Source organism: Somniosus microcephalus, chromosome 25 (genome assembly GCF_052327205.1).
Source record: "Somniosus microcephalus isolate GS21.2 chromosome 25, FLI_Smic_1.0, whole genome shotgun sequence".
Taxonomy (NCBI): domain Eukaryota; kingdom Metazoa; phylum Chordata; class Chondrichthyes; order Squaliformes; family Somniosidae; genus Somniosus; species Somniosus microcephalus.
The window spans coordinates 40,425,675-40,440,658 of NC_141011.1; the positions used below are offsets into that span (position 1 = coordinate 40,425,675).

A 14,984-nucleotide genomic window follows, 5' to 3' on the forward strand; every position below is an offset into this window, starting at 1 on the left:
GAAATTCGATTAAAAGGTATGACGGTGGATAAGTAATGGCGAACATTTAAAGAAATATCTCATAATTCTCAACAAATATACATTCCATTGAGAAATAAAAATTCCACGGGAAAAGTGATCCATCCATGGCTAACTAAAGAGGTAAAGCACAGTATCAGATTAAAAGAAGAGGCTTATAATGTGGCCAAGAAGAGCCAAGAAGAGTTTTAGAAACCAGTACAGGATGACTAAAACATTGATAGGGAAAATAGAATATGAGAGTAAACTAGCAAGGAATATAAAAACAGATTGTAAGAGCTCCTACAAGTATGTAAAAAGGAAGAGAGTAGCAAAAGTAAATGTGGATCCCTTAGAGGCTGAGACAGGAGAAATTATTATGGGGAATAAGGAAATGGCAGACGTTAAACAAATATTTTGTATCTGTCTTCACAGTAGAAGACACAAAAACCATACCAGAAATAGTGGGGAACCAAGGGTCTAATGAGAGTGAGGAACTTAAAGTAATTAATATTAGTAAAGAAAATGTAATAGAAAAATTAATGGGACTAAAAGCCAACAAATCCCCTGGATCTGACGGCCTACATCCTAGGGTTCTAAAAGAGGGCTGCAGAGATAGTGGATGCATTGATTGTGATCTTCCAAAATTCCCTAGATTCTAGAACGGTCCCAGTGGATTGGAAGAAAGCAAATGTAACACTGCTATTCAAAAAAGGAGGGAGAGAGAAAACAGGGAGCTACAGGCCAGTTAGCCTGACACCAGTCATCGGGAAAATGCTGGAATCCATTATTAAGGAAGTGGTAACAATGCACTTAGAAAATCATAGTATGATTAGGCAGAGTCAACATGGTTTTATGAAAGGGAAATTATGTTTGACAAATTTATTTGAGTTTTTTGAGGATATAACTAGCAGGGTAGATAAAGGGGAACCAGTGGATGTAGTATATTTGGATTTTCAAAAGGCATTCAATAAGGTGCCACACGAAAGGTTGTTACACAAGATAAGGACTCATGGGGTTGAGGGTAATATACTGGCATGGATAGAGGATTGGTTAAAGGACAGAAAACAGAGAGTAGGAATAAATGGGTCATTTTCAGGTACTGGCTGTAACTAGTGGGGTGCCGCAATGATCAGTGCTGGGGCCTCGGCTATTTACAATCTGTATTAATGACTTAGATGAAGGGACCGAGTGTAATGTATCCAAGTTTGCTGACGATACAAAGCTAGGTGGGACAGTAAGCGGTGAGGAGGACACAGAGTCTGCAAAGGGATATAGATAGACTAAGTGAGTGGGCAAGAAGATGGCAGATGGTGTATAATGTGGGGAAATGTGAGGTTATTCACTTTGGGAGGAAGAATAGAAAAACACATTCTTTTTTTAAAAGGTGAGAAACTATTCAATGTTGGTGTTCAGAGGGATTTGGGTGTCCTTGTACAAGAAACAGAAATTTAACATGCAGGTACAGCAAGCAATTAGGACGGCAAATTGTATGTTGGCCTTGCAAGGGGGTTGGAGTACAAGAGTAACAAAGTCTTGCTGCAATTGTACAAGGCTTTGGTGAGACCACACCTGGAGGACTGTGTAGAGTTTTGGTCTCTATACCTAAGGATATACTTGCCTTAGAGGGGGTGCAACAAATGTTCGCTAGATTGATTCCTGGGATGAGAGGGTTGTCCTATGAGGAGAGATTGAGTAGAATGGGCCTATATTCTCTGGAGTTTAGAAGAATGAGAAGTGATCTCCTTGAAACATGTAAGATTCTCAGAGGGCTTGACAAGGTAGATGCTGAGAGGCTAATTCCCCTGGTTGCAGAGTCTAGAACTAGGGGGGATAATCTCAGGATAAGGGGTTGGCCATTTAGGACTGAGATGGGGAGAAATTTCTTCACTCACAGGGTTGTGAATCTTTGTAATTCTCTACCCCAGAGTGTAGTGGATGCTCAGTCATCTATATATATATATATATATATATAAAAAAGGATCCGTCCGTCTGTATGTCTGTCTGTCCGCTATACACTCAAAAGTTATAGAGCGTACCTACACATATGTTATATCAAAAGAAAGCTTATGATTAGGGGAGTCTCATAGGCGTATTTACTTTTTGGTCAGACAAAAATTGTTCGGACAGTATACAAAAAACATTCAAAAATCCGCTCATTAGCGGTTGACCAATCCTACCGCTCATTATTAATAATAATAATAATTCAACTTTATTGTCATTGTACAATGAACGAAATGTGATCTTGCAAGCTCCCATGAGTCCAGTACAAATAACATTAACATTAAACGTAAATAGCACCGTCCTGGGAGAAGCAAAGCCGCTGCGTCTGTGCGCGCCGCCATTCCATTTCCACCATTCCTCCTGTCCGACAATCTTCAGCCCAACGCCCGGGCCTGCTCACCAGCCGCCCCTCCCGGGGCTCCTTCCGTGACCTTCTCACCAACCGCCCCTCCTCGGTAGCGTTGAGTGACGTGATGGTTGACCAATCCTACAGTTCAGTGACCTGATGGTTGACCAATCGGTGCGTCACGGGGGGCGTTTCATTCTGTGTGTGGGCGGGACCTAATCCTGCAGCCTCCCGAAACGTAGCCGCCATTTTTTTCACTGCTTTTACTCAACAGCGAGCGGGGCAGCTGCGGCGGCCCGCCGGAGCGGGAGGTGAGTTGGGGTCACTCGGGCCGGGCCTGACAACCGCTCGGCCCGAGACACAGAGCGGGGGAGCGGCAGCGGCCGGCCGTCAACCGCGCGGCCCTGCAAACTGCCGTTTTACAAAAAAGCCTTGGCAACGCCGGCCCCCCCCAGCTAGTTGAGTATATTCAAAGCGGAGATCGATAGATTTTTGGACTGCTAAAGGAATTAAGGGATATGGGGATCGGATGGGAAAGTGGAGTTGAGGTTGAAGATCAGCCATGATCTTATTGAATGGCAGAGCAGGCTCGAGGGGCTGTATGGCCTACTCCTGCTCTTACTTCTTATGTTCTTGATAGATCGAAAATTGTTGCGCTCAGTACCGTAATGTTTCAATATCTAATTAACCAACTGTCAACCCACAGGTGCAAAACTTCACTGGATCAACAACCTTACCAAACACTAAAGCACTCCACAATGCGAGGCTCACAAATCCCACAGAAATTTATAAAAATATAAGTTGATTAATTTGATAGGTTGAGTGGGGAAAAGACATGGTTGGGGAGTCAGAGATGAGGGGGCATCAGTTTAAAATTATTACTAAGATGACGTGAGGGGGTAGGAGAAATTTCTATACATGAGTTCCACGGAATGTTTTGCCACATGGAATAGCTGAGGCAGAGACCTTTGCCTTTTTTTTAAAGGGAAGAGCATTACAGTAAATATTTGAAGCAGATATAGGACTGTGGGGAGAGAGCAGCGCAGTGAGATTGGTATTGGATTACTCAACAAAGATCCAATGCAGACACGGTGGGCTGAATTCATGATTCCACTTCCAGTTGAAAGTGTGAGCGTCTGTGTGTACATGCAGACATTGAGCACTTGGGCGTGACTAGGATGACCACCTTGGTCTATTGGTACTCACTTCTATATTCACAAATGTTGAATGGCCACTTGAACAAATTAGCAGATGGAACTACCTCACCGAGAGTCAGTGCCCTCAGAGAGGAATAAAAGGGAAGAAATTGGAGCGGACAAAAAACAGGTTTTGTAAGAACAAATTATAGGGGATAAGTTTTCGATTAATCTACTTCACGCTGAGAGTGGGAAATGTGTGGAACAGACTGGAGAGTCAATCAAGGGGCAGTATGCTGGCAAATTCAAGAGGGAGCTGGATAGATGTTTAGCTGAGAAAGGGATCTCGGGTCTGGGAGGAGTGAGGGGATTTTTCAATTTGGGTCTAGTGAGATGGAGGTGATAAGATGATACTTGAAGTGGAAAAAATTACAGGGCTATGGGGAAAGCAGGGGAAGTGGGACTAATTGGATAGCTCTACCAAAGAGTCAACACAGGCACGTTGGGCCAAATGGCCTCCTTCTGTGCTGTATGATTCTATGATATATCCCTTTAACATGTGGCCATCCTTACACAGTGTATTGCCATTTTCACAGTATTAAGCAGCCAAATCACCATTTATGCACCTTGAGAGGCTAAATCCCAGCAGTGAAGTCATTCTTTGCCTTGCATTACTCACTCTCCTGCCCATTTATCATCAACAATGTTTCTCAGCTGTTTCCTATTCTCTGGGTTAGAGCACAATTATTCTGGTTGAGGAATAATAATGAAATATGGAAAAAAGATGGCACAAGGACAGGGAATTTATACACAGCTTGTAAAATTATATAGCTTTATACAGCAATACAAACAAATGATTTTTCTCTTGTAATAAGCAGTGAAATAGATCCTACATCCCTGCAGTTCCATGTGGTTTAGTACCGTGAGGGAGGGAATTACTGCATTCATTAATTCTAACAAAAATGTTGAAATGAGTATAAAGTTATGTTTTCAGTGAAATTAATGAAGGCGGAATTTAATGCAGTGTTCCAGCTAAATTCATTGAATTAGAGTGAAGGAGCTCACTGTCCATCAGAACCCCCCCCCCCCGGCGATAATAAAAGCGGGTAAACCATCTGAAATGTGTAAGTGTGTTACAAAGTGGAGCAAATGGGAGTACGTTTTCATGGCAATTAAACATCTGTTGATCACAAGATGGATACAGATGAGGAAGGCTGTTCGGCCCATCCATCTAAAACAAGCCTACATCTACCCCTCCTCTAATCGCAACATCCAAATGTTTCTTGAATGATTCCAGGCTTTTTTCCTCCAATACCTATCCAGGGGTTCATTGCATGTTGATCATTCTTTGTGTGAAGCAGAACTTCCTCACTTCAGTCCTTCATTTGCTTTTCTAATTTGAATAATCCAAGCTTCTCCAGTTTTTTTCTGATAACTCAGTCTTCTGACACGGGGCATCAAGCTGATGACTCTTCCAAGGGGATCATTAATTTAAAATGGTCTCTGAGAGTGAGGAGGGAGGTTAGGACAATTCTCCTTGCACACAAAGAGTTGTTGCAGCATGGAATGGTTTGGCATAGGGAGTGGTTGAGGCAGGGACCATTGTATCTTTTAAGGAAAAGTAGATAACATTTTTGAAGCAAAGGGTCTATGGGGAGGAGAGCAGGGCAGTGGGATTAGCTTTGGATTGTTCTAGCAAAGTTCCGACACAGGCACTATCAGGCTGATTGGCCTCCTGCTGTACTAGGAACTTTTATGATTTTACAGATTTTTACTTCACTGATTTAGTAGATAGTTAAGCATTCTGTTTGTCTTGTTGATTGCTGCACCATCGCAATGGCATTGAGAACAAACAAGACCACCTCAGCCCTTTCTGACAAACTGCAAATTTTCCCCCGCCAGTTCTCTTCCTCCACTGTGCGTCTCTTGAAGATGTTCCCTCCTCGACAGTCTCACAGTATACCCTGTCCATTCTTCATATTCGAGCACAGACAATGAGCGTATTGGGGTATTTTACAACACGGGGGAAAATCACATCCACTCGCACACACTTTCCGCAGGCATCACCAGACATTAGTAGGAGCAGGAACTCTGGCAGACTTCCCCCTCCTGAACCCAGGGCTGTAATTGTAAAGCCCCTACTGCTACCCTGCTGAGAACCCCAAGGATTGAACCTGGGACATTCCTGGTCAGTACAGCTCATCTGCTCACTTCCTTAACCATTTGTGGAGCTCCGCAGATTGTTCTGCATATAAATGTGTACACCGTAAATTATTCCTGCATTTATTGTGAAAAATAACCATGTGCTCATAATCCGACTCACCTTCAGGACCGACATTACACAATGTCTTGAAACAGGGACAGTTACAGGTGCTGCAACACAAAAAGAAAAATACTTTTAACAGAAACCTTGTGTGTTCTAACAAAAGAACAGTTCAATTTCTCTGTCTCTCACTTTCTCTCTGTGTCTCATTTTGTCTTATGTGCATGTCTCTTAAAACCTCAGGAATTTAGATGGTGAGCATAAATGTCATGAAGTCATTCGACCCCCCGCCCCACAATTGGATTACAGCCCTGTAATTCACAGAGGTATCCATTACCCTTTTAATAGCAATATTTAGATGTCACCAGGGTGTGCTGTGTCAATCATAAAAAATTGCAAAGTTTGTAAAGAAAACAATTCATGTCCCCATTCCTTTTCTTTATTCTGGTTAACAGCAGAAATGGAGCCTTCTCCTCTGTCCAGTACTGCTGTTGAGAATTCTGAATAGCACGTTTCTTCTTGATACTGTACTACATCGGGCACAGCACTTACAACAGTTACTGCACATGTTCCTTTTCTAGCCTGTTCCCTTCAACATTTTGCATCCTTTCCTTTCAGTAGTTTCATGTACTGGATTTTGTCTCTTTTTTCCCCCCTAGGTTTCCCTCCTGGCATTTTAAAATCAACATTACCTATCTTTTCATAATATCAGTAAAGTGAATATGGTCGCTAGAAACTTGTAATTATATAGTGTCTTATTTTGTTTGTCAGAGACATTTTCACGTACTTCACATTCAATGGATTACTTTGAAATGCAGTGACTGTTGTTATGTAATTAAAAGCAGCAGCCATTTTGCATGTAGCAAGATCCCACAAACTACAGTGAGATGCATTACCAGTTAACCTGTTGTCAGTTGTGGGCCAGGATACCGAGAACACTCCCTGTTCCTCTCATGGTAGTGCCATGGGATCTTTATCACACAACTGAACAAGAATTCACCCTCTCCTGGCCACTGTGAGAGCAATACAGACAGAAGCACATATATGAGCTGGAAACCTTTGAAGGATAGATTCACTCCAACTATGTTGCCATTAGTCTTTAAAATATAGACTGCATGGTTCCCTCAGTGATTCAGTTAATTAAAATCTTACGGCCCACAAAGTCCCAGGTTCGATTCCATGTCTGTGCTGAGTTAACAATCTAAGCTGGGATACCTGTAGGGGTCTACGCAGGGGAGGCGAAATCAGCCAGTGTTTCCACTCGATTGCTGTCCAGCGATCTCTATTGGAAAGTACATGTATGTGCATATCAGAACATTGTCTCGGTTCGCACATGAGAATGGTCACTTGAGTGAGGTAACGAGTGCTAGCCACTGGCCATGCAATTGTACGACAATACGAGTCTGCTCACTCAGCACTGGAGGGGACCAATTTAGGAGAAACCCCCCCTTTCAAAGATTAGACCAGAGGTATAATCACATCACCAGACTGCTGACCAGACAATGGTAAGTGGTGCATTTTTCAGATTTTGTTTAATTTTACTAGCACAGTTTTACTGATGGGGTGAATTTCAAATGCAGTAAAAACTGCTGCTCTCTGTGGGCTAGATTCATCACCTACTCAATGGGCAGAAAATCCAGTGAAGGACAGTAAAGGCTGTCAATAAAGATAAGCAGCTGGATTAAGCTGAGCTTTCTATCCGATGCTTCCCTTCCCCAGTATTAAACCAGAAAGGAACTGAATGCATTACTGTGCTCCAAACCGTGCTTACTGACTAGGACAATGGCATTGGTGAATTAAACAAAAGACTATCGTAACTGTGTAGATCAAGCTTGTTCTACTACAGGATAGAGCTGCAAAAGCGACCACTGTCCAAGTATGACAGCCTCTAAGCCTTTGTTTGTTATTTAATAGACCTACGGTGAGAAATTGGGCAGGTGAATACTGGCGGTTTCAGCTGTACCACAGGCTCATCTTTCTTTAGGAAGTCAGTTCCTCTGGTTGGTGGAACTACAGGTTACTGAATTTACTGTCTGCACAAACAGGCATGATTCTCCTTTACTCAATGCATACACTATACATACAGGATACTGCCACATAGACCTCCCTATAGAAAAGATATTGGAGTTATGCAAATGGTGCAGCGTAGATTTACTATGTTGAAACCAGGATGAGGGGACGCTTACAGTACAAGACCGGAGAATTCACTGGGTCACAGGTTTCGAGCTCGATGGAATCAGCTGGCAAAGCCTTGTCGAATTCTGACAAGGTTATTAGATTTTAAAAATCTAGTGCTGCATTTATTGGAGCAGCGAGGGTTAATAGTGTTCAAAAATTTTGAAAGGATTTGAGAGGGTAAATTATTAAAAAAAATAGTTCCACTGCTCAGTGACTGGGGCATGAAGCATAAAGGGGGAGGGATAAGGAGGAAGTTTTCAGTGATATCAGATTATAGACTGCCATTGCAAGGGGTTAATAAAGCTAATCAATCATTTAAAAGGGACTAGAGAAAAAATATTTTAGAATATATTGAAAGGGGATGGAAATGAGAATAGAATAAGAGCTCCGATTGGGATCTAGCACTAGCACAGGCGTTTTTGGCTGAATGGCATTCTTTTGTGCTGAAATTTCTATGATTTTGTGATATTCTGTTTATACATTGTATACTGTACATGTACAGAGGCTGACACAAACACTTTCTAAGCTTCTCACTATTTTCTTTGTCACTGCTGAAGCGGCTGACTCTTTGCTGGGCTACACTTCCACAGAAACCCTTCACTACTTCACCCAAGTGGCCACAGCTGGGGTAGTGTCAGTTGACATCAAGCTTGTCATCAGCTAAAGGCCATACACACACACACTGTCCAGCAGGGGTCACTGGATAACAATGAGAAGCACCTACAGCCACCTGACTTTGAGATCAGGAAACTCAGCGCACAGGTAGTACCTGGGACCTTCTTAGCCAGTTTGGCTCAGCTACTGACTGGATAAAATCACAGCCAACTGTGGAGAAAGTCAAATTGTTTTAATCTCCTTACAACTATAAAGGGCTAACTTTTCTTTTTTTTAACTACTTTCTAAAAGAGTTTATTTTCCTGACGCAGCTTCAACCCTTTTCTACATCGTGAAGTAAAGGCTGCAGCTGAAATGAATTATTGAGAGTGGCTGCCTCCTGGACAGAGATTTAATTTTTAGTGAGGCTGAAAAAATTCACTGCTACAGTGCCCCAATCAATCTGTCCTTGTTTCACTGTGCAAGTAATTGAGAGTGATAACAGCTGCAATCTCTCGAACTACAGAAAGGACATTAGATGAGCAGCTCGATCGATGTAGAACGTTCAGTTTGAGTTTCAGACACAGTCAAACTTTAGTGTGGGTTTTCCCTGTCTCTCAAAGGTGCTGATTCTTGCTGGGAGACACTGCCACGGGTCCCAGATGTTCCCTGGTAATCTATAGGAAGATTAGGCACTCCCCTTAGGTAAAGAAAAATTCCTAGTATGCCTGGAATCAAAATGAAAATCTGCCAAGTGTAACTATTAGATTTCTTTACTATTTAGTGAAGTATAACCACATCACCGTTTCTGTACTTTTCTTGATGCCTAGAATGCAGAAAGAAATCTGATCATGATTTGGTAACATTCTTGAAGCCAGCTGTTGCAAACTGGGAGTTAGTTCCCTCTCTGAAACGGGAGTGCCTGTGTCATTTCTCTGTCCCATGGCTGAGTTTCTGCGATAAAGTTAAGCCAACTCCTAGTTTGATATATGAACCTAAGTGTTAGTCCCTGAACTTGAATTTACAAACTTTTTTTGAGGGGGGTGGCGGATTAAGAGACAAAGAAGAGTTTGATGCTCATCTTGTTACTCCATTTAACTTGCAGCCCTCATATTGAAAAGAGAGACTGCATTTATACAGCGCCTTTCACAACCTCAGGACACCCCAAAGCGCTTTACAGCCAATGAAGTACTTTTGAAGTGTAGTCACTGTTGTAATGTAGGAAATACTGCACATAGTATATGAGTTGGAGTTAATTTTCCTACATTGTACTGATTAGAGAATGGTTTTCTTTTCCAGATTCACCCTGTTGGAAGTCGATAGCCATCTCGCCAAATGCCTCTCCGAAAGCACAGAAGACTTGATATGGTAATTACTTGGACAAAGGAGCGCCATGTTAATGCAGCTTGGACACAAATCAATAGGGACTATAAATAAAGTGCCTGGGAGCTGAAAAGTGAAGGCTGCATTTGTGGTGATATTTCATGTTTCTTTGGATTTAGAAATGTTTGATAAGAACTGCCTAACTATTCAGCACAAGTTAGAGTCCTCTCCAATTATTGACCATCCAAATCAGTGGTTTAACATAATTTTATCACTTCAGATCAAGTCAGGATGCCTCTTACTTTAGACATTGACTGTTAGCGTATGTTCAGTTGCTTGGTTAGCAGAATCTTTTTAATTTATATGCTGAAATTATTTACTTTTTGTCCTCATCTCTTCAAGGTAGTGACTCCTTGCTGGGTGCCAGACACTTTCCAGTATTTCACTTGTGCCCACTTGTCATATTGCAGCCTCTACAATGATGGTCAGCAGACTATTTGACTGCAGGAGGGCTCACAACTAAGTTAGTCCTAGCTACACATGTACATTTCCAACAGGGGTCCCTGGCTAGCTAGCGGGAATCCTGGGTGATTTTCAATTCCCTAACTCGGGGCTGCTGAGACCCATTATAGTGCCCTTACTATCTCCCTAGCTGAAATGAGCCAAGTCACCTCAATATTGGGATCAGCCCTGTGACCGTCCTAATCCACATGGCTAAGCTACTTACTGGATAGGTTTACTGGGCTCTATTCACATATCACAATTCAGTTCATAGTTAGTATTTCTAAATAAACCACAGGTTATTAAAGTGGATTGCATACCTTTTGGTGATCAGGGTCGTTCGTTGAAAGGTTAATCTCCTCATGCAAGATACATGACCATAAAAATCAGAGGGTCACATGTCGCTTAAGAGTTTCAGGACAGGCTTCTTTTTACATCTATAACATCTCTTTGTTATGCCCACCTCGGTTCCTTTCAAGCTGAAGAAAAAGTTCAACTTGAGCCTCAAGAGAGCCCTGTAGACCTTACCAAGTGTATAACTATTTAAAAAATGTGCATAACTTTTGCAATGCAATTTATCGCTAAGTCTGGAAACATGGTTTAGACTTGCCTTGTCTCTGCAATTAAGGATTAAGAGAAATACAAATTATAAAGGGAACTTGCTGTAGCAGGAGAGAAACTGTTTATAATGTGTTAATGCATTTCAGTCCTGCATTCCGGAGGATTCTTGTTCAAAATGAACAGTTTGGCTGATGAATGGGGAACACCGAGGAAAGCCATTTGTCCATTCAGCAACTTCCAGCCCCTCCAATCCTGAGGCTGGGCACGACTTTTCCATGGTCACCAGATACTGGGCCTTTAATATTCTGGTTCCTGCATCATTATGCTATTTCTGAGATGGCCAAGCATAAAATCGGGGATTGTGTGCCCCCTCACTTATGTAGGAGATAACTGTGGCATTGTTGATTAAAGTAGAACTGAAAGGTTCTATCTGTGGCTAGAAACATTAGAAGTACTAACTATACTGTTCAGAGTCCCAACATGTTATTCGAAGTGCACTGTTGGGGGTCAACTACCTTGGCCACATCTTTCACAACACCCTAGGTAGGCTGAAGCCAAAATGGTAGGGCCAGGCATAAATCCTTCCGTCAGTTTGGTGGTCTCGAAATCTGCTTCAACAGGGAAAACATAGAATCATAGAAATTTACGGCACAGAAGGAGGCCATTTGGCCCATCATGTCTGTGCTGGCCGAAAAAGAACTCTCCAGCCTAGTCCCACTTTCCAGCTCTTGGTCCGTAGCCTTTTAGGTTACGACACTTCAAGTGAATAGCCAAGTACTTTTTAAACGCGCTGACGGTTTCTGCCTCTACCACCCTTTCAGGCAATGAGTTCCAGACCCCCACCACCCTCTGGGTGAAAGAATTTCTCCTCAACTCCCCTCTAATCCTTCTACCAATTACTTTAAATCTATGCCCCCTGGTTATTAACCTCTCTGCTAAGGGAAATAGGTCCTTCCTATTCACTCTATCTAGGCCCCTCATAATTTTATACACCTCAATTAAATCTCCCCTCAGCCTCCTCTGTTCCAAAGAAAACCACCCCAGCCTATCCAATCTTTCCCAATAGCTAAAATTCTCCAGCCCAGGCAACAGCCTCGTAAATTTCCTCTGTACCCTCTCTAGTGTGATCACATCCATCCTGTAATGTGGTGACCAGAACTGCACGCAGTATTCTAGCTGTGGCCAAACAAGTGTTTTATACAGTTCAAGCATAACCTCCCTGCTCTTATATTCTATGCCTCAGCTAATAAAGGCAAGTATCCCGTATGCTTTCTTAACCACTATCTACCTGTCCTGCTACCTTCAGGGATCTGTGGACATGCACTCTAAGGTCCCTCTGCACTTATCAGTGTCCTACCATTTATTGTGTATTCCCTTTCCTTGTTAGCCCTCCCCAAATGCATTACCTCACACTTCTCCGGATTGAATTCCATTTGCCACTGTTCCACCCACCTGACCAGTCCATTGATCTCTTCCTGCAGTCTACAGCTTTCTTTCTCACTATCAACCACACGGCCAATTTTTGTATTATCTGCAAACTTCTTATTCATGCTCCCTACACTGAATTCTAAATCATTGATATATATCATGAAAAACAAGGGACCTAGTACTGAGCACTGTGGAACCCCACTGGAAGCAGCCTTCCAGTCACAAACACCCGTTGACCGTTACCCTTTGCTTCCTGCCACTGAGCTAATTTTGGATCCAACTTGGCACTTTCCTTTGGATCCCATGGGCTTTTACTTTTCTGAACAGTCTGCCATGTGGGACCATGTCAAAAGCCTTGCTAAAATCCATGTAGACTACATCAAACGCACTACCCTCATCGACCCTCCTTGTTATGTTCTCAAAAAATTCAATCAAGCTGGTCAGACATGACCCCTTAACAAATCTATGCTGACTGTCCTTGATTAATCCAGACCTTTCTAAATGATGATCCCTCAGAATTTTTCTAATAATTTGCCCACCACCGAGGTTAGGCTAACTGAGCTGTAATTACTCGGTCTATCCCTTTTTAAACAACAGTACAATGTTAGCAGTCCTCCGACACCATGCCTATAGCCAGAGAAGATTGGAAAATTGTCAGAATATCTTCTATTTCCTCCCTTGCTTCTCTTAAAAACCTGGGATACTTTTCATCTGGGCCTGCCGATTGAAAGTAGATAAAAAATGTTAAACCCCTTAATATTTCATCTCACTATGTTTATCCCATCCAATATTTCACACTCCCCCTACCTTAACTACAATGTCTGCATCGTCCCCCTCTTTTATGAAGACTGATGCAAAGTATTCATTAAGAACTATACCCACATCTTCCGCCTCCACGCAAAAGTTACCTTTTTTGGTCTCTAATAGGCCCTACTCTTTCCTTGGTTATCCTGTTGCTCTTTACGTATTTATAAAACGCCGTTGGGTTTTCCTTGCTTTTACTTGCCAACATTTTTTCATGCCCTCTCTTTGCTTTCTGAATTTCCTTTTTAATTTTACCTCTGCACTTTCTATACTCCTCTAGGCTTTCTGCAGTATCGAGCTTTATTTCTACAGTACCATCTGTATTTGGGCATCTATAAAATACCTGTCTTGAAGTTCAGAATTGTGAATCTTCCAAACTTACTAGAAGTCCCAATGAAGGAGACATTTATAGTATCTTTTACAGGTCATACTCTGGTAATTGGACAAATATTTAAAAATGTATAGGATAGGAGAATGGATGGGGAATTGAGATTAGAGTGGGTAGTTTCAGTTGAAGATCTAGCAATGCACCGCCCCTTCTGTGTTGTAATTTCTATGATCTAGTCTCTTGTGCACTATTGGGAATGAGAGTGGCTCACTACAAAATGGCTATAACATTGGACACCAAGCTATGTATGACGGATGGGCAGTTGCTTTCTATAGCTTTCTCTGAGGGACAAATCTAGAACAGTCTTCATTGCTCATTGGTTCTGCTGGTAATTTGAGAGCATTCTGTATACTTTCTCCCCAGCCAAAAGATTCCTGCTATTGAATGGGTTTTTGGGTCACTGCCTTCTTGTCAGCTTTTCTTATAGCTACTCAATCAGACATTTTGAGAAAGTTGTCGAGTCTCTGGAGCTTGTTTTCCCTTGTTCTGTCTTGAAAACCCTTGGCAAATTTCCCAGCCACAAAACTGTGGTTCAACAGGAAACACCAGAGACACTCAAAACAAGCATTGCTTGTGAGCTGTCTCAGAATGGAAGTTGGCATGTTATTGTCCTGAATTTTAAAACTGGGCCAATATTTTGTGCTTGGATTGGGACTTTGTATTAAATACAAATACAATACCTGGATGGACTGAATGGCGTTTCCTCTTATGCTCTTCAGTGCGGAATCAGAAATGTTGTAAAATAGAAGTGAACAGAAAGTAATTTAATACTTTACAAATCTATATTTGGAATAAAAACAGAAAATGCTGTATTTATACAACAGGTCAATTCATATCTGAAAAATAATGATCAGGGTAAATTTTGCAAGGGTCTCACTGGACAGGAACATGGATCACAGGTAAGTCTCAACACTCGAGGGCCAGTCTGTGATTCGTCCAACAAGGCTGCACACTGGGCAGAGCCTGGCAAAATTTACCAGGTGTTGGGTAAAAGCCCTTCATCAGAATCTTCAGATGCTGATGGACTGGTTTAATTTCAACATTTTCTGTTTTCATTTCGGATTTCCTCCCCCCCGCACCCCCCCCCCCCAACTTGCAGTTCTCTTTAAGCAATTTCATATTTGAATTTTTAACATTTGTTTAAAAAAAAACATGTTTTTCTACAAAATGGAGCATAACTAACTTCTTGCTCATCTCAACTGCTCAGGGGTGTGATTTCATTTATTTATTTTTGCTCTTCCAGGATATTTTTTTTGAAGAATTCACAAAATGTTGTAGGAAACACTTTCAAAAGGACTGCTCCCCCTTGGAATGGCTGAGCCAAATCCAACTCCTCTGCCAGTTTTTCCTGGAGTTGCAATACCTGACGTGAATATCAAAATACTGTGAGAGCACATAAATAACACTTACAAAACCTGGTTTGTACTGTACACTGAGCGCATCACACTAATTAATTTAGCT

General features: G+C 42.0%; 1 protein-coding gene across 1 annotated transcript in view; it reads left to right on the top strand.

Moving 5' to 3' along the window:
- Nucleotides 1-14,916, top strand: part of LOC147100726 (uncharacterized) — a 33,057-nt gene extending 18,141 nt beyond the window's left edge. The window contains exon 5 of the mRNA XM_085967268.1: nt 9,818-14,916. Within this exon, the coding sequence (XP_085823394.1) occupies nt 9,818-9,890 (73 nt within the window). The 3' untranslated portion in view covers nt 9,891-14,916. The remainder of the gene's footprint in view (nt 1-9,817) is intronic.
- The last annotated feature ends 68 nt before the right edge of the window (nt 14,917-14,984 follow it).